This window comes from Strix aluco, chromosome 3 (genome assembly GCF_031877795.1).
Source record: "Strix aluco isolate bStrAlu1 chromosome 3, bStrAlu1.hap1, whole genome shotgun sequence".
NCBI classification, from domain to species: domain Eukaryota; kingdom Metazoa; phylum Chordata; class Aves; order Strigiformes; family Strigidae; genus Strix; species Strix aluco.
The window spans coordinates 17,335,871-17,358,089 of NC_133933.1; the positions used below are offsets into that span (position 1 = coordinate 17,335,871).

General features: G+C 48.9%; 1 protein-coding gene across 1 annotated transcript in view; it reads left to right on the plus strand.

Moving 5' to 3' along the window:
* LOC141921578 (uncharacterized) overlaps positions 1 to 22,219 on the plus strand; it is a 70,436-nt gene that overhangs the window by 42,565 nt on the left and 5,652 nt on the right. Inside the window, exons 3-7 of the mRNA XM_074820500.1 lie at positions 19,599 to 19,718; positions 21,063 to 21,239; positions 21,604 to 21,645; positions 21,815 to 21,899; positions 22,004 to 22,123. Coding sequence (XP_074676601.1) covers positions 19,599 to 19,718; positions 21,063 to 21,239; positions 21,604 to 21,645; positions 21,815 to 21,899; positions 22,004 to 22,123 — 544 coding nt within the window. The remainder of the gene's footprint in view (positions 1 to 19,598; positions 19,719 to 21,062; positions 21,240 to 21,603; positions 21,646 to 21,814; positions 21,900 to 22,003; positions 22,124 to 22,219) is intronic.

A 22,219-nucleotide genomic window follows, 5' to 3' on the forward strand; every position in this document is an offset into this window, starting at 1 on the left:
GTGAACAGGGATAAGGCAACTGTTAGCTTTCTAATGTTTTTTTAATAAAGCCTCTTACTTGATCTCCCACAAAACAGAGAGAGATTTTCTACACGTGGCCCTGGTGTGATGAGTCCCATTGTTCACCAAGAATGAAGGCCTGATTGTAATGAAGATGCGATGCCTGATACTTACTGCAGTGCAGCCAGCGTGTTTGTTTCTGCCCATCCCACTGCAATTTAGCCTTCCTTGAGACAGTAACTGTAGTCGCCATCTGCTGGAAAACATGGCCTGCATAAGTAATGCTGACTGCAGTGTGGGTGCTGGAGGGGGAAATGAGACAAAGCTATGGATGGGAGACAGCCTGGTACCAAACAGCTTATGAGGAGGAGCCAAACAAGAAAGCTTCCTGAAGAGTCTTGGCCCTGGTTGTGCTGTTAAAAGAGCTGCCATACCTTGGGCATGGTCTTCTTGGTAGTAGAGGTCGTCTGCTCTTTCACCTTTTCTGTTCTCCAGCTGTATGACAAGGAGGTTAATTCTCAACTATTTGAAGAAGCAGCCGCTTGTCGATATGGTGCCTGTTTTTCCTTTAACTTGCACTGGTTTTATGTCAGCCTCCTTTGGGCTTCTCCAAGTTATTTTGGTTGTTGGGGCCAGTTTGCAGCAGTAATTACTTGTGCTGCTGGAGACCTCAGCTTTGTTTGCTGCATATATGTTACATCTGTTGAGCTCAAAAGGAGAACAGTAGTTGTTGCCATGCTGACCTGCAGGTTCTTGGGGGAGCAGCTGGCCCAGCAGGAATGACACACAGCCCAGGACTTTGGTGAGATGAGCTCCAGCCATGCATGGGTGATACTTTGAAAAATCGTTCTGTCCTTTTTAAATGCACTGATAACCAGCTTCTCTAGCCATAAAGCATCCCACTTCTGTAAAGAGGAGCACAGAAGTCCTCATTTCCCTTATGTCATCTTCTCTGGCAGGGCAAGGGTCCAGGAGCAGTGTATTGCATCCATGAGGTCTACCCAGTGGCATGGAAGATCCACCTCGCACATGGGGACCCTAAAGGCTTGTTCTCTGCAGCAGCTGGGACAGGAGAGAAGGCTGCTCCCCCAAGTAGGGCCATCCATGTGGGAAGGTGGATGTCTCGTCACAGCTGAGTTTTTGTCTAGCAGAAAGGGAAACATCCCAAACAACCAAAGCAGGCAGGCTGTGTGTTGGAAGAGGACCCAAGCACACACCATCCTGCCTGCCCGGAATCTTGCTGCTACCTGCAGCGAGTGTTCTTTTTTCACTCTCTTCATGCGCTTGAGGCAGGGAAAACACTTCCTGAAGGACACAAGGGTATGAAGAGGGTGTTGGGAAAGTAAAGCCAAATAGCTGGACGTCAGGATGGAGTGGCATAAGGGACACTTAACAATCTGCAGGCTCTAAGCTTCTGATGATGTTGTGCAGCCTGCAGAAAGCTTCCTGCCTGGATTTTTAGCAAGGAGCTTCAGCTCTCTTAGTGAAGGGTTATAGGTTGCTATTTTCCTTCTCTTTCCTTACTGTATTTCTTCTTTTATCTTAGCTTTTTTAATTTTCTTAAAAAAGTGACAAAAGCAAAGAAACAACAAAAACCTCAAAGTAATTCAGCCTGGCAGTCTCAAGACTCACCTTGGCAAGCTCCACTCAGTTAAAGGATGCATTTGGCAGCTTCTTGCTGCTTTTCTTAAGGAAACTCTGCCCTTTTTGGTTTGTTAAGCACCTGAAATGCCTGGGTGAGATTACAGTGCTATCTTTTAATGATCCCAATAGAGGCTGATGCTACTTTTTGAAGGAATATACTGCCCATCTTGCATGTCAATTGTCTGCTACCAATTACAAGTGTCTCATTTGGGGAAAATTGCAAATTAGAATGGTTACGATGCTGCAAATTAGAAGGTAGCACAGCCCATTATTCCCAGTCCTGCTTGTATGACACAGTGCACTGCTGAAGCTTGAATATCACTGAGACATTCCAAGTGACGTCTGCAGATCTCCCCTACCTGCAGTGAGGAGCTGTGTGTGAGAGGCTGGGTCTGGTCTGCCCGGCAGTGTCAGCCCGGAGGAGCCAGGCTGTGGGTGGACGTGGCCTTTGCTCACCATCTTGGCTGTCTGTCAGGAAGAAAGAGGAGTTCTTGAAGCTGAAGGGCAATGCTCAGAAGAAATGAGGATGTGTAGGGTCAGCGTGAGGGCCTGCCACAAAGCTCTCAGCAGGTCACACTCTCTAAGTCTCTTTGCTAATATACTCCTCTCCCCGCCCCACAGCCCCTAGATAGTTTAGGTAGCATTTTTCCTCACTGTCTTTGACTTTTCTGTGCTTTCTTGATCTCTAGATGCCAGAAGGCTGCATAGTATCCCAGGACTGGCCTCCTCATCACAGCGTGAAAAGTCACATGTGGTCTATTGGTAGACAAGGATTGTGTCTCTTTGCCAAATCCTCATACTGGGAGGCCACGTTCAGTCCTGTGGCCATGCAGCCCCCATTCTGGGGTACTGTCACTGTTCTATGTGTTTCTCCTTGCTAGATGCATGACTTTGCATATTCATCTGACTCTGTGTGAGCAGTCCCTGCTCCCTCAGTGACCCAGATGTCTTGGTATGGCAGCCTCATCCTCATCACTCTCTACTGAGCTGCTGGCATTTACGTCACTTGCCAATTGTATCTGCATCAACTCCCAGAGCACAGCTGAAAGTAGCAAACCATTCTGGGCATAGTCCTGCTTCTTGTGTCACCTCACTGTTTAATGCTGGTTTCCCCTGACTGATTGCTGCTTGATATCTGTCAGGTAGGCAGTTCTTAATCTGTTTAGTTCATGCCTTATTGATGCTATATAGTACAAATTTTTTAAAACCAAATGTCATTTGATACTAAGTCAAAAGCCCTCCGAAGATCTAAGCCTATTACATCTGGACAGTTCCCTTTATCAACCAAATCTGTAATCTCATCACAGAGCAAAATAAGGTTTGTTTGACAAGCCCTATTTTCAGTAAAAACAAATTGATTTGTCTTGTTCTGTTCCCTTCTTTAATTCTTCAGAGAATGGGTCCTGTATGGAGATTTCTACAACACTGTCCTGGACTGATGTTACATATCCCTTTCACTCTGCTTGTGTTTTTGACAAGATGTTACTACCCTCTGAGGCTGCTGGGTGGACTGTGCTGCTCTGGGAAGACAGAAGTAATTTCTCAGAAACCAGACTCCCAGCTGTGCCTGGAGCAGGGGAGCAAGGGAACCTATGGGAGTCAGTTTGAAAGGCAAAGGAGCTTAGGAAAGGTGACAGGTCTTGAAGGGCAGCATCCTCCAGGTGCAAGAATGGCCCATCCTCATATGTGTCCTGAGGGACACCTCTCACCAAGACACTAGGAACCAGGTGGCAGAGCAAGTAATGCGTTTTCTCCCTAGGCAGTAACACCCCTTATGACTCCCAGAGATGGTTTTCCCCTGCCCCATGGGGCTGATGGCTCTCTTGTGACAGCCCTGGGAGGAACTGGAACAGGGTATCATTCAGTGTTCCTTACCTGCCACTCTTCTGTGAGCTGGAGGCAAGATTTTGTCACATAACCTACAAACTGACACTCAGAAAGACAAACAGATGCATCAGGAGACTGGCTTAGCTAGGCAGAGGAATCATGATCTGACCTGCTTCATGCTCACCAAAAATGGAAAGGAACCAATCTGAAACCTATTGTCTTGTGGGAAGTGCAAATTCAGAGATGTGTTTTTATTGCACTAAGCACCCAGGGGCTTTGGGCTGGGATGGGGGTGATGGGTCTGCAGTATAGACAACTCAGTGTGACTACTCTTCAGTTTATAGCTGCCCTTAGTCTCCTGGAGTGGATGAACCAGAAAAACCCAGATAAAGGTGCTCACTCTGATGAGAACCAAGGCATTAGATACAGATTCTTGCCATCTTTACCTTTGTTACCTGCTCAGAATAAAGCCAAGCCCAACACATTAGCAGTGACAGTGGGAAGCCAGCCTTAAGGAGACCTTCCTCTAAGAGCTGTCAATAAAGATTACATTTTGTAATGCCTTACAGGTAATCTGCTCCGTGGCTGCCTGCTGGATAGTAAGACAGGGAAAATCACAGCGTGTTCAAAAGTAATATCCCAATCAATGCAGACTGCCCACCTGTCTGATATGACAGCTTTAGATAAGCAGTATACGGAGGCTTGGTGTGTCTACATACCCCTCTGTTACTGTGTAGACTTAAGTTCACTTGTGACCATGTCTTTTTTCCCAGCTTCCTCTGTAAATCCCTTATTAACCTGACCTATTCCAATGTGCTATTTTGTCCATCTGTGATGTTATACTTTTGGATTACTCCCCAAGCTACATAAAAAGCTGGCATTGGGATAATGCCTCTCAGGGCTGAGCAGAGAGGTTGCCTTCCTCACTGTACTGACAATGTTTAAAATGATGAAGAAGACTGATGTGCTTGAAAGCAGCAACTTGGATGCTGATGTTAAGCACAGCTGCTTCAAGTGGAGCAGTTTCTCACTACCCGCTTTATTGTCGCTGCCTGCAGTCTCCAGAGACCAGATGTAATGGCTGCAGGGCAGGCAGGTATGTTCATCTTTCAGTCAGAGGAGGGGAAAAGATGCTACAGGGGAAATACACTCAGGAGACTGACCAGGGAGGGCTGTCTCCCATAGAAGAACTTTGTGGGGGGGTTTGTCAAAAGGAGGTCAGGTTTTGCCCATCATATTTAATAGAATGGTCTTGTGTGTTGTAAACCTTTCTCATTGCCGGTGAGCTGCCAAAATTTGCAGATACGCAGCTTAGAGAAGGAGAAAGGCTCACAGTAGAGGAGATGTTAGGGGGCAACATCTTGCAGCAGTGCTGTACTGGAGACTGGGGCTGGTGTTCATGCTGGAGGCAAAATGCTTTTGCTATTCAACTTCACATGTAGCTTGATCAGGTGGGCTGGGTCAGACCTGAATGCTGAGGTCCATTTTAACCCCTTCTAAGAGGTCCTGCCAACTTACAGAGGTGGAAACACGTTAGATGGAGAGGGTCTGTCTCATACAGGCGGCCTTAGCCATGCCATTTGGAGGGATGAGAGGAGTTTGTGCTCCACATCTGCCTCTTCTCACAGGTGAGGAGTGATGAGTGGCTTATCCTGCATCAGTCAGAGGCGACGGGATGTGGTGTGATGGAATTCAGTGCAGAGTCCTCCCCGGTTTGACCTATTCAGCAAACAGGATGTGTCACAAGGAGCTGAGAAGTAGCAAAGCTTCCCACAGGGTATAGGGAGAGGCTGGGAGAGAGGAAAGGCACTTGACTGCAGAAGACACCCTGTCTGCAGGGTGAGACATAACCTGACCATGACCAATTGTTGTCCACCACTGGTGAATATGGCCTAAATTACTGTCAGACAGTTTACGTTGATGATGCTGAGCTCAGTTTTAATGACCTGTATGTCATAACTTGGGCAGCAGTCACAAACAACAGATCTAGAGAACATGTGAGAGGAAAACATGCCACCAAGGATGGCTGAAATGGGGGCAGCCACCCCCGAGGCACAGGGTATTTGACCAGCTGTGCTCTCCTCCTCCTGCGGTAGCTACAGTGCCATGACTTGAGGCTGGTGCCTCAGACCAGGACTTTAAAACGCATTTTCATTCTTGTTTGTGGATATTACTGAAAATTGCAGGTCAGCAATGGCTCCAGCTGGTTAACCCTGTCATGTACCCGTGTACATCCAGGTTTCTTCCCTGGCTTGTGATCTCTCACCTAGCAGAAATCTGCCCCATGGAAAGAGTGGAGCTGGAGGGAGGGGAACAGACTGGCATTTGTAGGTAACACCTCAGAAACCACCTGCCTTCAACCTCAGAAGTCCTGTTCATTCATCTTGTGGACACAGTAACTGCAACTTTAGCCACTTTCCCCAAGACTAATTTAGGAAACAGAGGTGCAGGTGAATTAAAATTCCTTGTCTGACCTTTTCTTTACAACTCTCTCCAAATCACTAGTCATCTCTCTTGTTAAATGCTTCATGCCAGTCTTCAGCCAGCCTTGGTGGACAAGTACATCAGAGCTGGGTGTCAGCACCAGAGGGGACACGGCTTTTCTCAGCCCTCAGGCAGCGGGGGGGAGGCCTGCAGCAGCTAAGCTGTGTTTTGTGTTCATATCCATATCTGTATAGATATCTGGATGTTGTAGTATTTATACTATATCTGCCACCATGTGTGAACAAATCTGGAGACTGTCCTTGCTTAGAATGTCCCTCTTCCCCCCGCCCCAATCTGTGACAGCTCTTTAAACTTCTGACAGTGCACAGTAGCTAATGTCTTCTTTCTTAAGTGTTTTGTCTGCTTTCGTGACTCTGACACAGGGTCTGCCCCTTGCTGTGTTCACCTACGGCAGCTGTTACAACCAGGCTAAAAGCCTGGCAGGACTCCAGCTAGCTTGTATTATTGAAGATATTCCTACCACCTCACCTGGTGTCCGAGCCGGCTCCATTTGGACCTTGTCTTCTCACAATATTTATCAGCCAAACATGCTTTTCATGTAGCTGGAACTGCTCACACAGGTCTCATTGGAGACGGAAAATTGATATAAATTTCCTCTGAATGATGCTTAACTAATTTGCAGTGTCTCTTGGCATCAGAAAGGCATGATTTAACCAAAACAACTGGAGTTCTGCTTGTTTTCTTGGCAGCAATACTGAGAAACTGGGTGGTGGAGCAACTGCTTGCCCAACTTTGTACAACTAGACCTTTATGACCTTTCATCAGAGTCAAAGAAAGGTGGGTGAATATGAGTGTGTACACAATTCATATTATTGATTTTTATAGTGAAGTTGGTTTGACTGGAAGTTTTCACGGCATGTTTGTGTTGCATATGCATAAATCAGAGGAGGAAAACTTCAGGGTGATGTTTTACAGCAGAGTCTGAGTGACTTTGGAGTCTCCGTTTTCCAGGCTCCTGAGACTGAGGACTAGAGCCTCAGGGTGTCAAACGGTCAGAGGAGGCTACTACACACTTCTGGAAGTGCCTGTGAGGAGGTTTGCAGCCCAGCTGGGCACCTCATCCAGGTAGGCTCTTGAAGGACTTCTTATGGAAGTCTTATGAAGGACTTGCTTAGGAAGTGCTAAAAATACTTCTGGGAAGGGAGCTGCACCTGTAGGTCCCCACAGCAATCATAAAGCTGGTTGCTCTTTACTGCAGGAACTGAGACGGAGGTTTTGTTTGGTGTTGTTTGAACCAGCCTCCTGTTGGGAAGGAGGCTTTGGTTTCAAACTTTGTATTTCTGAAAAGTGTATCTGTGACTGGTGCCTCCAAGCCCGGTCTACGATGCTGGGGTATGAAATCCTTGGATCCATCATGATTTTCCTGTCTATTTAGAGGAAGATACGGTCTCTACTAAACACATACACAGAACCAAGCACTCAGGTCTTCGTGGGTCCACACTCCCCTCTATTGGTCTGTTACCAGAGGGTTTTGGAGATTTCGTGCAGTTTGAAGTTTTGCAACAAAATCGTGGTGAACTGTATGATTTCAAGTATTTAAACTTTCAGATTTATCTAATACTGAGAACAGGATTACTTGGCAGCTCCAAGGTTGGAGAAACCTTGGTGGAAGTTAGGGAAATACGTTATTTTGTCTAGCTTTTGAGAGGTATAACTTTGGGTCACAATGGAACACCATGTGGATGACAGAGAAAAAATAGGTAAGGATGAAAAAATTGTCTTTTTTTTTTTTAATCTGAGGATCTGTAGAAGGCAATTTTGACAGTTTCTTTGCCAGACTACTTATTTCATTTGGCATTTGCTGTTAGTTCATTTTCACTTCAATCTTTATCCTCAATAAGTTAATTTCCCTGTGTCTTTTTTCTCTCTTTTTTGATTACCTTTAAGAAGCAAAGCCTGAAGGAATCAAGATAAAACCAGACCTCCTTGTCTCAGGAACTTTTGCAGCCACAAATTTTGGAAAACATGACTTGTTAATACTTCTTTAGCATTTTAAAATAAAATTAAATCACCTAACATAAGAGTCTCATTTGTAGCTTGAAATTAAGTTAGAAAATTAAATGCCACTTTTTGGGCTAGATTTTCAGCCAGTTTAAACTCCATCAGAGTCAGAGATAGGCTAATTAGCAGGAACTGAAAAGCTCTGTCTCTGCATAAAACCATATAATGCTGTTAGCTGAATTTTTAAACTAAGTTTGTACTTTTTGTTTCATTAGCTAAAAATACATACATTCGTATATATATGCACATATATACACAGAAGGAGAGACTATGTCAAGAGAATAAATTAATTTTTCTGTAGCCTTATCATATTCAAACAAAACCCATGTATCCTAGGAGATAAGAAGATTGCCTCCTATGACTGGATTTTTACAAAGTAGTGTTGGGATGAATAGCCATTATCTTAAAGAGTAAAATCACTTAGCACAAGTGCATGGAAATAAAAAAGAGCATTTCAAAGCCCTCTGCAAGTATGGGCTGTTTTCACTTTGGAATTTGCAGCATTCGGGATATAAGGATGCCAGAATCTCCCTGCACTTTTTGCCACAGAGCTGATGGCTGGTTCCCTGTGTCTGATACTAGACGGTTTACTCAGGATTCCTAGAGCCCCACTATTGCATGGCTGTCTTTAAGTTTCCTTGTTCGTTTGTTTGGTTTTCCCAAATACTGGTACCTTGGGTTCTTAAATGACCAGATCCAAATCCATAGGCAAAGTGATGTTTCTTATTTCTATTAGATTGGCATGTGTTGCTCACAGGTGAGTGTGCAGCAGAGCACCCATCTTGTGGGTTTGTGGTTGGCAGTACGAAGGTGAGAGACAAAGGGCAGGGAAGAGAGCAGGAACCAGATTGCTACGCAGGGTTTTTAGCATCAGGCCTGATCTTACTTTGGCCATGCTCAGCACTGCCTGACGTGTTAGTGCCTCATCCGAATTGAGACAACTGCAGAAGAGTCCCTAGTACTTCAGGTTGGTGGTGGTAGTGCAAAACTGATACAAGCCCCACTGAGGTTTCCTGGAGTCTTTAAAGGCACTGAGGTGCTTGTCCCAAGGACAGAGTGCCCTTGGTCCCACTCATCCTCTCTCCTTTTTCTCTTTATCCTCCTGTGAGCATGACTTACAAAGCTTCCTCTTCACCCCTTCCTCAGGCTGGGGGGTGGGAAGTACTGCTTTGGCGTCCTCCCCAGATATGCTTCTCCCCACCTCTGTCTCACAGGAGGGAAGGCACAGCAAGTGGAGCCTGTTAGTTCATCCTCCTTCCTGGGGTCGGTGAGAGATGGCAGCAAATTTTCTTTCTGTACTGCTGTGCTTGAGCAGCTCATGAAAAACCCAGGCCATGAGCTCTCTGGCTGAGTAGGACAGATGACCATCTAAATACTGCTCAGTGGTAAATAGCTTTCCAGCTAAGTGGAAGCTGCTTAGGAAATACTCTGTTTTCATAACAGAGGAACATTTTTTTTTTTTTTTTGTCCAAAGGACAAAAAGCTCATTGTTTTAAAAAAGAACATCTGAAAACCAAAGAAAACAAGGTATCATGATTGATGCACACTTGCATGGAGCAAACTATTTCTTGCCAGGCACTTGTATCCTACAGGTATCATGGTTTGAGTGTTTGGCTATCCGAGCTCCATGCTGGTGCATTCAAAGCTTTCTTGCTGATGCAACTCACATCAGCAACAGTGGAGGAGGTCAACAGCCACAAAGGAAGAAAGAAGAATCTGACTTCTGAAGAAAGGAACAAGGTATAGAAACAGGCAGGAGATGCGATAGTTCAGGTCCTGCCTGTGTCTGAGCTTTTGAAATGCATAAAGACTCAGCTGACACTCTACAAACAAAAAGTACATTTCCCTTCACTCAATTTTTAAATTCTCCAGAGGTAACAAATGTTGCAAACAGACAGTTCTTGGTATTAGTTCTATTGTACATGGTGAATGCATACTGCACTCCCACGCTTGTGCAGAAATATTGAACAGTCAAAGCAGAATCTAGTTATACATTCCAGATATATCTACTGCTCAGTTCAATATATTCATTACCTGTTATTGTTCCATATCCTCTTTCATCAGTAGACATGAACAGTGCAATATATATTAAAGGTGAATTGGTATTCATGTAGTTATGTAGATTTGATAAGTCCCTAAGCAAACCGTCAGTGGAAGTCCTCTGGAAGGGATGAGTTTCCACATTTCTCAGTAGACTGGGTGCAGATGGGGTCAGAGTATTGCAAAGACTGCCCCATTCCCAGGAGGAGATGGGAACCTGCCTTTAGCTGTTGCTCTGACTCGTGGGTTTACGTCCAAAAAGTATGGTTAGAAAGGGAGCCACTGAACTGTCCCATCCACCTGTAGATGATGGCTGTTCAGCCAGCTTGCCCCATGTGTGGGTTTTAATGCAAACCTGAGAAGAGCAGCCTTTCTCTAGGACGTGTCACAGACTGCCTGCAAACCAGTGTGCAAGAGACTCCCACCCACAGTCCCCTGTGTTCAGCATCTCTCCCAGGCAATCCACACAGCTGGGAAGTCTCTTAAAGCCACCAGCCTTTGCTGCAGTGCTGGACCTGAGCAGAACTGGGAAAGAAGGCCTAAGTCTTGGGGGACCTCAAGTCTGGTGGCCTCCTGGAGAAGAAACAATGACCATGAAAGATTTGGTGCTTGTAAAAAACAGTGCCTATCTGGAGTTTGGTCATCAAAAACTTTTGCAAAAAGGTATGTTCTTGAAGGAGCACCAAAATAGCTTGCTAGTGAATCACACTTGAGGGACTTTGGGGGAAGACTGCTGCCTCTGCCTGGTTTTGGTTGGAAGGTGTATGCAGGAATTGTGGGCTGGCTGGTGTTACATGTTTCAAAGGTGGTATGTGGCCACAGCACCATTTTGATTGCATGGCAGAAGGTCATGTGGTAACTTTCGGTACACTGATGATAGGGGTGAGACGGACAAGCTGTTGGATGCATATCTGGCTTTTCCCAGGTCTAGAGCAGCAGCAGCAACAAGCTGTTAGACAAGAGAGCTTGGGAACAATTGCTCTGACTTTCTACATCAGGTTTTGCCATGAGAAACATCTCATTACACTTGTCTCACCTCTCCCTCAGCATCCAGGGCCCACCTCTGCCCCATATATCACTGAATGGACAGGCAGCCTTGTGCTCAGTACCTGTGCAAGGCTGGAAAGTGGCAGTAATTCCTGCACCTAGTCCTGACCCGAATTTAGCCTCATGGATATTACCTACCTCTCACAGTTCTCTTGCAAACTACAGCTGATAGGCAAGCAACTCAGCACTGGTGACGATTACTACTCTTTCTTGTTTTAAAGGACCAAAGCCCAGAAGGTCCAAGGGCTCCCGCAGAAACCAGCTGGCTCAAGACTCAGGCAAATTTGGGCCACTTCTGCTGGGCAACCTATAATCAGAAGCATATTCCTGGATCTGTTGGCATTGCTCCTGCCTACTCTTCCTGTCTGACAGCTTGTAGAATCGCAGAATGGTTTGGGTTGGAAGGGACCTTTAAAGATCATCTAGTTCCAGCCCCCAATTGTCTTTCCCACCTGTGCCCGGATACTGCGCATGACTCTGCTTTAGGAACTGAAGTCAAGGAGTGTCACAGGTTTGGATTTCCTGTCTCTGGAGGGATGTCTGATGTGTCATTCTGCCAGTGCTGCAGTGTTTGCTTTCCTCCCTGTATAACTGAAGTTTTGAGCCTCTGTTTACAGAAATATTTATTTCTTTTCCTACTGTCAGAGCCGTGAGGGCACTAATAGGCCTTAATGGTCCTGAGCAGGGACCTCCAGCCATGTACCCTGGCCAGGAGCCCATTTAAACTCAGGCCTGGGTCCCTGGTCCCTCTGCCTCCTGGAGGGATCCCTCCTACATACATTATAGCCTTGTTTCCTACCCCATCTCCTGCTCCAGACAGGGTTCCCTGCAGGGACCCTAGTCCCAGTTTGTCCCCTCACTGTGTCTGGGGCTGTTGATGGACCCCCCTCGCTCGTGGGACTGTACCTTGTTGGTGAGGCCATGACCAGTGCTGGAGTCCCCCTGGCCTTCCCTGCTTGTGCTGGTCCCTGGCACCCATGGACCCTGAAGCACAATGCCCGATGCACAAAGCCTGTCTGTGTTCCTGCCACCAGTGGAGTGCCTTCCTCCGAGTGAGCAGCTCACCTGCTTCTTTCTGTGCTCTTGGTCTGCAATGAGCTGAAGTGCCACTGGAGCGGGGGTATCTGCAGCCCTGATTTACCACCGAGGTAGTGAGACAAAGTGACAGTCCAGGGTGTTCATGGGGATGTGATAGCAGAGCTAAAGATAAAAATAGATCTATAATTTCTGATATAATCGACAGGCAATCTCTGAATAGACCCTCACAGAACATAAAATCATCCTTTCACCTTTGCCTAATGACAAAGGCAAGATACTCTCTTTCTTGGTAGAAGAATTGGCAGGACAGGGGTATACAGTCTTGATGAATAGAAATAGGTCTTATTTTGCTGGGGTGTGAGCTGTGACAAACACGTGGATGCTCTGAGATGGTTTATCCTGGAAGGTGGTGTAGTTATACAAACTCGATAGGAGTATCAACCTAATCCCAGGTTTTGGTGGCATCACATGCTAGCACATGCCAAACTCATGTCAAAGTTTTGCAAATCCTGATTGTATAGTTTTGAATGACAACATTTTGCAACTCCAACATTGTGTGTTTCAGTTTGCAATGTTGAACCAGAAGGTATTAGGCAATGAAGAGATCAAGGTTTCCTGGTGTTATTGGGTGCTTTGGATACTGACCAACGTGTGGAAATGATCAAATGCCTTGTGGATTTTAATGAATTGGAAAAGGAAACTAAGCAGATGATCACACAGGACATGCTGCCCCAGAACTGTAAAATAAGTCTGAGGCTGAAGCAGAACCAAGGTGTCATGGAGCCTGAACAGGGCAGCTTTCCATGAGAGAATGATATCCTTTCTGGAGCAGTAAGGGTTTCCAGCCCACACACCTGCTCTTAGATGAGTTTTGTCTGGCACTGCTCCCTTAGACTGCTTCAGGATGGGCTTTCCTTTATTTATACCAGTATCACTCCACTCCCCATGTGCTGTTGCTTCTTGATCCCAGCCCAGAGTCCTGTCTTGATATCTCTTCAGCCTGGAGGAGGTATTTGTACAGCAGCAGGATCTGGGTTCTCTGAAATCTGTCTGTACTTCAGGAAAGGTTGTACTGATTTTGGCCATGTTTTCCAGTTTTTCCCTGAAATTGAAGAGTCAAGGCTTCTGGGTGTGTCCAGGCAGGCACAGACAGATTTTTACAAGCCTTTTGAAATAGTCTGATAGCTAGAAAAACAAGCTGCCTTTTTTGAAAACTGACAATAAGGAGTAGGAGCCCATATCATCAACTGTGTAACACTGTTTCTACAATATATTGTGTCTTGGGTGCTGTTTGAAACTGGGTATGTTTCACAGGAGACACAGAGATGGGGGAAAGGTAGGGATGCCTACTAGCTTTCATTCTTCTCATTCTGGATTCACATCTTGTCATCACACTTTCTGTCTTTATTTTCTCCTATATCTAGTGTTCTTACTACACCCTGGAGTGCCATTGCTAGTCTCAGCTCTCACGACTGTTGTGGTAGAAGCATTACAGTCCCTCTGGCCACAAGTTGGGTCTTGCTACAGCTTGGATGAAGTCACAGGCAGGCCTTGTGCCTGCAGCTTCTGTGGTGGAAGGGGACGAACAGGGGCAGAGGAGGTGGCTGAGCTGCAGTTGTAACTTGTGGTCTGTAATGAGCTATGGTGATGGGAAGAGAACTGCAGAAAGCAAGAGAGATGCCAGCTCCACAATCCAAGCAGGGAAACAACAGGGAAAGATGACATCACTCACTGAATCATATAATTTTATGACATCACAGAGCAATCAGAAAAGTGCGTCTCTGGCAAACAGTGCTTCTTAGGTAAGTTTGATCTGTGCTGCATAGCTTCTCTTTGGAGTTTGTATTTTCTTTGTCTTGCTAGTACATCAGTGACTTTCAGCTGTTCTGCAGGAGCTTTTCCACAGTTCTGTGGGAAGAAATCTGTAGATATTTACATTTCCTTCATGACAAACCAAACCAGAAATCTGTCTTACTCCAAAGAAGATGCAGCTGTTATTTTCTTTCTCTTCATTAATACTGACAAGAGCAAGGAGGACAGATCTGCAGCACTAACACAGCAATGGTGAAAGCTCCCGTCTTTTTCATTGCAATCCTTGTCAGAGGAATGGATTCATGCAATGCTATTTTCTCTTCTCATTACAATCCTTGTCAGAAGAATAAGTTTTTAATCCATCATGCACCCTGCTAAGAGATAGTGGAGTGGCTGAGGACTCCTTTTTGCTGTGGTCTGTAACTTGCTGGGCCACTGACCACCATCAGTTGCCTTGCTGTGAGGAGAGAGGAGCCAGACAGAGCTGATGAATGGAGACAGTGTTAAACATGTGGCACTGGGGTGATGGTGGATTCGGGGCTAACTCAGGGCTGTCCCCAGCCCTGGAAGACAGAGTCTTTCTCTCTTCCCCCAGTGGGGTGTATCTCTAAAGGATTTGGTTGTACTGGCACAGCTGTGGGGGCACAGTGCTGCCCTGAAACACTCCAGTGACAGGGTGGGCTTTTGGAGATGGATTCCCAGCTGTCCTGGTAGCACCCAGGGCTGGGAAATGTGGTGGAGCCCTGTAAAGCCATGGCTACCGGGAGGACATGAGCAGGGAATAAGCTGTTTGCCATCTGTTCCATAAATAACTTGTGGACTGCTATCTGAGATGATAACACAACATGGTACTGAGCTGTGGCATCCCTTATAGAGAGACATAAAGGGTCCTCAAAGTTGACAGCTAGAAGAGAAAGGCGAGTGTTCTGGTTTCCCTCCTGGGCTCACATTTAGAAAGCCCATGCTCAGTTGTGAATTTGACAGCAGGTTCCTCCTCTCATCCCAGTCAGGTCCCTTAGTGGTCCCTTGACTTCGCTGCCTGCTCTTCTGGTTCCTTATTGACACAAACCAGAAAGGAAACTGCAGTGCTCAGCTCTTCAATGGCTGACATAACCAGTAAAATGGGATAAACTTCTCTTTCTTGTTGCCTGTGTGGAGGAGGATATATTTATAGTGACATCAAAGGCTTTTGTGATGTCGTGATTTTTTTTTTCTATTCTTTAATTTAGAGGAAAATTAGTCAAGGTGTCTAAAACCATTCTAAGTTTGATGGCATCAAAATAAACCAAAAATCATTTCTAGGGGAGTTGGAAGCTGGTTTTAATTTTAAAATCTTCTTTCACTGTAAGACAATCCAGAACAGCCAGACAATTACAAGCTCAGAGATGAAACCAAGTATTGTGGCTGACCTGAAATTTTTCCCCATGTTTTTCATCCACAGGTAGCTGCAGGAGGTCAAAAATGGATTTCTTTCAAAATAGAACTTTTCTTTTTCTCTGTCCTTCTTCTTTATCAGCATTTTTTTTAAGTGCTGTGCAACTGTACTAATAGCTGTGATAAACACTCACTGTACAACAGGTAGAAGATGGTGGTGGAGATCATCAGGCTGGAAAAGCCAAAGGAAAAAGCTGGGAACTGGAGTTGCCTGGAGAGAGAGGGGTCAGTTTCCAGACTAGGTCAGCTTGTGCCCTCAGCTCCCATGCAGGAGACAAATCACAGACAGGAACTGCAAAGAAATGTGACACATAAAAAAAGGTTTGCTTAGCTCTGGATCACCCAGAGGCATATAATTGAAATTCAGCCCTTGCTAGTGGGAAGGAAACATGCCCTGCAAGCACACACTGAGGCATGAGAGCTTGACTGCGGCTGTGGGATATGTCAGGAGACCTACCTGAGACTTCCAGAACCTGCAGTTGCAGCGGGAGGATGGGTAGGTCAAATGATCCTGGTGGGGCCCTGCAGGACCTGACATATATTGGATTAACGGGCACCTTCCCTTCTCACACAGAGCATCTCATGGGCTAGAAAAGGGATGCTCTGGAGAGTTTCTGGCAAATCTCTGGAGAAGAGCTTCTCCCCGCCCCTCCACCAGGGGCTTTTTCGGCTCTGGTGCCCTTCCCAAGGACAGCCCCACCAGGTGGGTGCAGTCAGCACTGCAGGAAAGAACAGGCAGCAGCCACCACAGTCAGCACTGCGGGAAAGCTGGGACCGCGGAGACCCTCCCAGGCTCTCCAACCCCAGCCTAGCCCAGTCCAGACAGCGTCCACAAGAGTGGTCTTCCATCCCTTTTCCCAACGTGCTGAACTGCCCTTAAAGCGTTAACCACCGGGCTGAAGTGCTAAGGCTTGGACAATAGGCCCAAGCCAGAGTTGACCTATAGAGGAATCCTGTATATTTTGTACCTGATAACCGTTGTGCTAGTAGGTATTGTACTAGGTTATAACAAACCGCCTATCCTGATGTAAAAAGCGCTAAAGTGTTGAAGTGTTGAAGCCTGAACAACAGGCCCCGAGCCAAAGCTGCTAACTTAGTATGTAGTCATTAACGATATGTGTATGGTCATTAATGAAAGATGTAGCTTAGATATCATAGACTCCTGACTGATGATGAATGTAATGGAAACATGTCTATCCTGAATGTATCTTTCTTCTTCTTGGCATAGAGGTAAGTTAACAAGGCCATGAAGCCTGCTGTCCGGCCTTGGGACCAGACGTGTGGCCTTGTTCTAAAAAGAACATAAATAAATTAGATAAGCAGGGAAACTCCCTTAGCTTCTCCCTTGAGCCCTGGCCAGGCTCCGGGGGAATCTAATGTGAGAGTGAAACCAGATGTTCCGCTCAAAACAGAGGTGCCAGCTGTTCTGGCTTGCTGATTTTGGGCTATATAAGGCTGGACCCGCTCACAGCGACTTTGGAAGCCTCACCTACGGGTGGACGCACCGCGTAGGATTTCCCACTTGCCGGGACAGGCTCTCCAAATCCTCGCTGTAACCGGGGCTGCCCAGCCGCTGCGGGTCTGGATGATGGTGACGTATGCAAGTGGTGATGGATCTTTCTTAATCACTGTTCTCTCCCTCAGGTAGTAATGATTTGATGCATGACCCTGTATTTTCCTATTTGTTTAAGTGCGCTATTGTGTCTTTTCGTACTGTATGTTTTCTGTACTATTCTGTTACGTTATTTAGCTATTTCCAGTAAAATACGCCTGCTCTCTTCACTCTGGTGTCTGAGTTTAATTGGTATCCCTAATCAGCAAAACACGGGCCCACAATCTTTCTGGTTGGAGTGTAAAATAGCCAAAAGATGCCCATTTCCTGCATTTTTCCTGCAAAGACTCTGATTTCCTGCATTTTTCCTGAAAAGGGCAGGTTTTGAACTCTCTTCATCGCTCCTATTTTAATCAAGGCATCGCGCAGTATCAACAGTTCCACCAGACACACGCCATCCAAAGCTGACTATGGATCCCCTTTTTGCCACGGGGAGGGCCTTTCGCACAGACGTGTCCCTGGCTGTGCTGGCTGCTCGGTGGGTGAAGGTCATGGCTCACAGTGGAGTCTGTCTTTCGCCACGATGGTCATTTCCAGGGAGAGCAGCTTGTTGTATTGACCAGGACCCTACAGGGAGAACAGAAGGGCAGGGATGCAGACGCAACACTTGCCACAAGTCCAGCGGAGCAGCTTGCTCCAGCGCGGCCCACTGTGACTTTCTGTGCTGCTGGAGCTGTGCGGATGCTCAGGGGACAAAGGGTTAAACCTGAGTTACCTGCATGAAATACAGCTGTCGCCAGCCTCGGTGCAAGCTGACGCAGGAGCTGGTCCTGACAACCACCAACCCAGGGCACGGAAAGCTTTGAACAGCTGTGACTGTTCTGGAACAGACCGTGCCACGTGCATCCGCTTCTATTAACAACTCTTCTCCTGCAGCGGAAAAGGAGTTTGAGATCTTGCTCACGGCTACAGGAGGACGGTGGTGGCCTCGGATGGTGCGTGAGGCTCGGGGCTTGCCTTGCCTATGAGCAGCTGTGCCCCCAGAGTGACAGAGGAAAGGCTTTCCCTGGGGAAGAGCCATCAGCGCCCATTTGAAATGGAGGAAAACTTCACTACGGTTTTGGTTGTAGGTGGAAAGCTGTGGGTCAGGGAGGAATTCTGCATCTTCCATAGCGTAACAGAGGCAACTGGCTGTACAGCAATTTTTTGGTTTGTCTAATTCTTCCGGGAAGAGTCTTATGCTGGTACCGAGTAAGGCGGAGTGTCAGACAAAGTAGCTCATTGAATGGGCATGATACGGGGAAATTTACTTGGCTATTAAAAGCCCCATTGCTCTAGAAGTTGCATCTTTTTTCTCTAGTCCTTTCTCTTGGAAGGGGGTGGGCGGAGGGGCATGCAGGGTTTATCTTCATACCTCCTAAAACCTGCATTGTAACAGTCAAGACAGAATATGCCTTTCTCCTGTACCTTCTCTTTTTTGAACGTGCTGAATTCAGTCAATTGCCCACTGAGTTCAACAGCCACCTCTGATTTTTACCCTTCGGCTGAACAGCTAGATGCAGCCTCCCATCACTGGCGTTAGCACCATTAATGCAGATCATCTGCTCTCTACTACTCTAGGCTACCTACTATCTAACAGTCTAGGCGAGAGTACAGCCTGATACAACGTTGCACGTAAGGTCAGTACTACCAAGGGGTGTGACATTCCAATGAAAAACGAGAGAGCCTGTACACCTTTTAATGGCTTGAAGGGATGACAGGGAGAAGCACCGTATTTATAATACACACACACACACACACACACACACAAGTGGATCTTCCCCCTCAATTTCTGATCATTCTGTGAGAAAGCCGTGCGCCGCACGATGCACGCGCTGTCCACATTCAGTGATGCGGATGACGGGGCAGAGCACACCCTCAGACAGCTTGCAGAAGGCACACGACCGGGAGGAGAGGCTCCTGCAGCCGGGAGTTGTGTTGCCAAGCAGAGGGCCCTTGACAGGCTGGAGAAAGGGGCTGCCAGGTGCCTGCTGTCGTTGAAGAAGGGGAAGAGGGAAGAGCAAAGTGCTGGACCTGGGCAGGAAGAAGCCTTTGGAGCCGTATGTGCTGGGGGAGACCCAGCTGGAAAGCAGCTGTGCAGAGCCCTGGGGTCATGGTGGACCCAAAGTTGAGCAACTTGGAGCCAGCAAAGTACCCCTGGGGCAACGGGGGCTAAGTGCATCCCGGGCTGCAGCAGGCAAACCACTGGCAGCAGGCGGAGGGAGGGGGTGCTTCCCCTCTGCTCTGTCCTGCTCTGGGCTCCCCAGCGCAAGACAGCCAGGGCCATGCTGGAGAGAACCCCCAGCACGAGGCCCCGCCCACTTTCAGTTGGGCTCCCAGAGGCGGCCATTTTGGAGCCAGCAGCCACCAGAGCCGGCAGCAGGGGGCTGTGCTGGCACGGAGCAGCGCTGGCAGGAGGCAGGCTCTGGCCGAACAGCGCTTCCCGGCACCGGCACCCCGCTTCCCGTCCTCGCTGTGACCGGCTGGGCCGCATCCCAGAGCGGTGCAGAGCGAGGGTCCTCCTGTCCCGGGCAGGATGGGCCAGGCCAACTGCTGCTGGCACTCCAGGTAGGATCCCCCCTGCGGCTCGGGGATGGGTGGGCACGGCCGGGCCCCGCAGCCGCGGCCTTTCTCATGCCCGCCGCTCTCTGCTCCGCAGGGAGGCTCTCACCGACGCCGAGGCGGTGCTGAGCACAGACGTGCGGCTGACCCGGGGCCGCAGGAGGAGCGAGAGGCGCCTTCTCCTCCTCCAGGAGGAACTGGTCATCGCCAAGTTGCGGTAAGACCCTCAGAGCCCCACTGCCTTTCCCCCATCCCTGGCCCTGCCACCAGGCCAGGGACACTCTGGCACCAGCCCCAGGCCCTGGGGCCTTGGTGCTGGATGCACCAATGTCCATCCCAAGGTGTCCTGGTTTAGCCAGGATAGGGTTAAGTTTCCCCAGCAGTGGGGAGGGAGCTCTAGCCGGGTTATTCAATACCATGCTGACGTCAGGTCCGGGCGCCCAAGCGCGGGAAGGTTGGTAAACGCGTGGGGTGGGGTCGCTTCCCTCACCGCTGTATCTGTATATCCCTTGTTCTGTTTATTGTTATTACTGTTATTGCTATTGTTATCGTTCTTGTTGTTCGGTTTGTTGCTGTTGCACTGTTGTATCAAACCTCTCCTTATCTCAGCCCCGGGGTCTGTATTTCACTCCCTGCCCCGTTCCGGTCGGTGGGTGGGTGGGGGAGGGGCAGCAGCAGCGTGGTCTCGGGTCCCGGCGGGGCCTAAACCACCACAGCCTTTTTGGCGCCCAACGTGTGGCACGAGAGGGTTGAGATAAGGACAAAAGGAGAAGGTGTGTTAGAGCCATCTGTTAGGAGCCATTTTTCTGGGTTTATTTGTATTTGTTTGATAAGGAACATTTGCAGTGCTGGCCAACTTGCTTGCGTGGTGGGGCTGGATTAATCCTTATATCCCCTGTGTGTTCCCAGTGCTGGTGTTTGTTATCGGTGGAAAATGTGTCAAGGGTTTTATTTTGCTATACTGGCTAGTGACTGCTTATAATGTGCTTGCATCACTGCTTGTGGGGGTGAACCGGTACCTGTTTGCTGCCTGGGCTTTCGTTAGGGGTCTCACCGCCTCTGTGGGTGAGCCAGGGGAAGAGATGCTCTCGGTTTTTGAGAGTTTTAGCTATCCTTGGAGCACCCAGGCCAGTGTGTTTGCGGCACAGCGCTTTCTGAATGTCTGCCAGATCTTGTTTTGGGCCATGCGGTACTTCTCCAATAATGGCGCCACCCGGAAACCTGCCCCGAGGGCAGATAGCTATAAATGGCAAGGTGTGTGGGAAAAGATGGGCAAGTGCCTGAGTCAGTGGTCACCCCCAATGCTTTGGGATTTCACTCCCAAACAAGTGCAGAGTCCTGATAAACTGGTGGAGTGTTTGGAAAAGGTGTGTTGCCAATCTGACAAACCCCGGGAGACACAACTCGTTGCGATGTGCTGGGGGCTTGCCCATGCTTACTGTGTCATCTTTAACACTGCTCACTTTAACCACCACAGAGGGGCAGGTGGGGGGCAGGGCTCTGCCAGAGGGCACCCCAAGGCGGCCACCTCCAGCTCACTGCTTGTCTCTCTTCTCCGCAGACGTGGCACCACCCTGCACCCACAGCTCCGCCTGGCCCTGGACCAGCTGTGGGTGCTGAGCAGCGGGAAGGAGGCAGCGGGGGACGTCAAAGAGGAGGAGGAGGAGGAAGACAGCGACGAGGACAGGACCTCCATCATCTTCATCTGGCCCAGCGGCACCTGTGTTGCCACTTTCGGGTGAGTCGTGGTGCCACGTCCCACGGCCGGGCAGGAGAGGGTCCCAACCGTGCCCACACCACCCTGTGAATGGCCTCTGCCCTCCGTGCAGAGCCTGGGCAGGGAGCGGGCAGCACGCCGGCAGGGAGGGATGGGGGTGCGTTTCCACATCCTGCATCCCCTGGTCACCTTTTGGTCCCCAGAAGGGAAGGGCAGGGGCAGCTGCTCTGGCAGGACACAGGGAGCCAGGGCTTGGGCAGCACCCCTGTCCTGCCCCACGGGGCCTCGTGCTGCCCCTCTGCCCTTCCCAAGGGGCAAGGCTGTGCCGCGACCCAGGGGCTGGGGGGCAGCGGGGCCTGACGCTGGTTCTCCTCTCTTTCTGCAGCTCCCGGGCACTGAAGCAGCTGTGGCTGGGCAAGCTGCTGGGGTAAGCTAGGGGGGTGCTTCAGGCGCGGCCGGATGGGGCAACACAGCTCCCCAGGTGGGGAGAGCTGCCGCCGCGGCTGCGGGCAGCTCTCAGGCAGAGCTGCCTGAGAAGGGAGAAGAGGTGGCTTGGGGCTCAGCCAGCTCTCTCTCTGTCCCTTGCTGGTGCACAGGACACCCGAAGGAGCCACGGGAGCCCGCGTGACCGATGTCCCATCGATCAAACTCCTGCAGAAGGAGCTGAGCCGACGCCATGCCGTGAGTGTCTCTCTAGTCTGGCCACTGTCCCCGAGCGCTGGCCCTCCAGCCGAGCAGCAGAGGCATCGCTGCTCACCTCCTTCCACTCTTTCTCTCCTGCCCAGTGGAAGACATTCAGCGCCAGGAGCCTGGAGAGGCTGATGGAGGACCAGGCAGAGGTGAGAACGGCTGCCTTTCACCCGCCTCTGGCTGTGCCGGGGTGCCAGGGATGTGCAGCGAGTGGGGTGAGCCTGTGCAGGGGGGAGGGAGGGTCCCGCGGTGCCACCCCGGGCGCAAAGAGGCTTGGGGAGCCACCAGGAACGCCGCATGTCCCCGCTGGT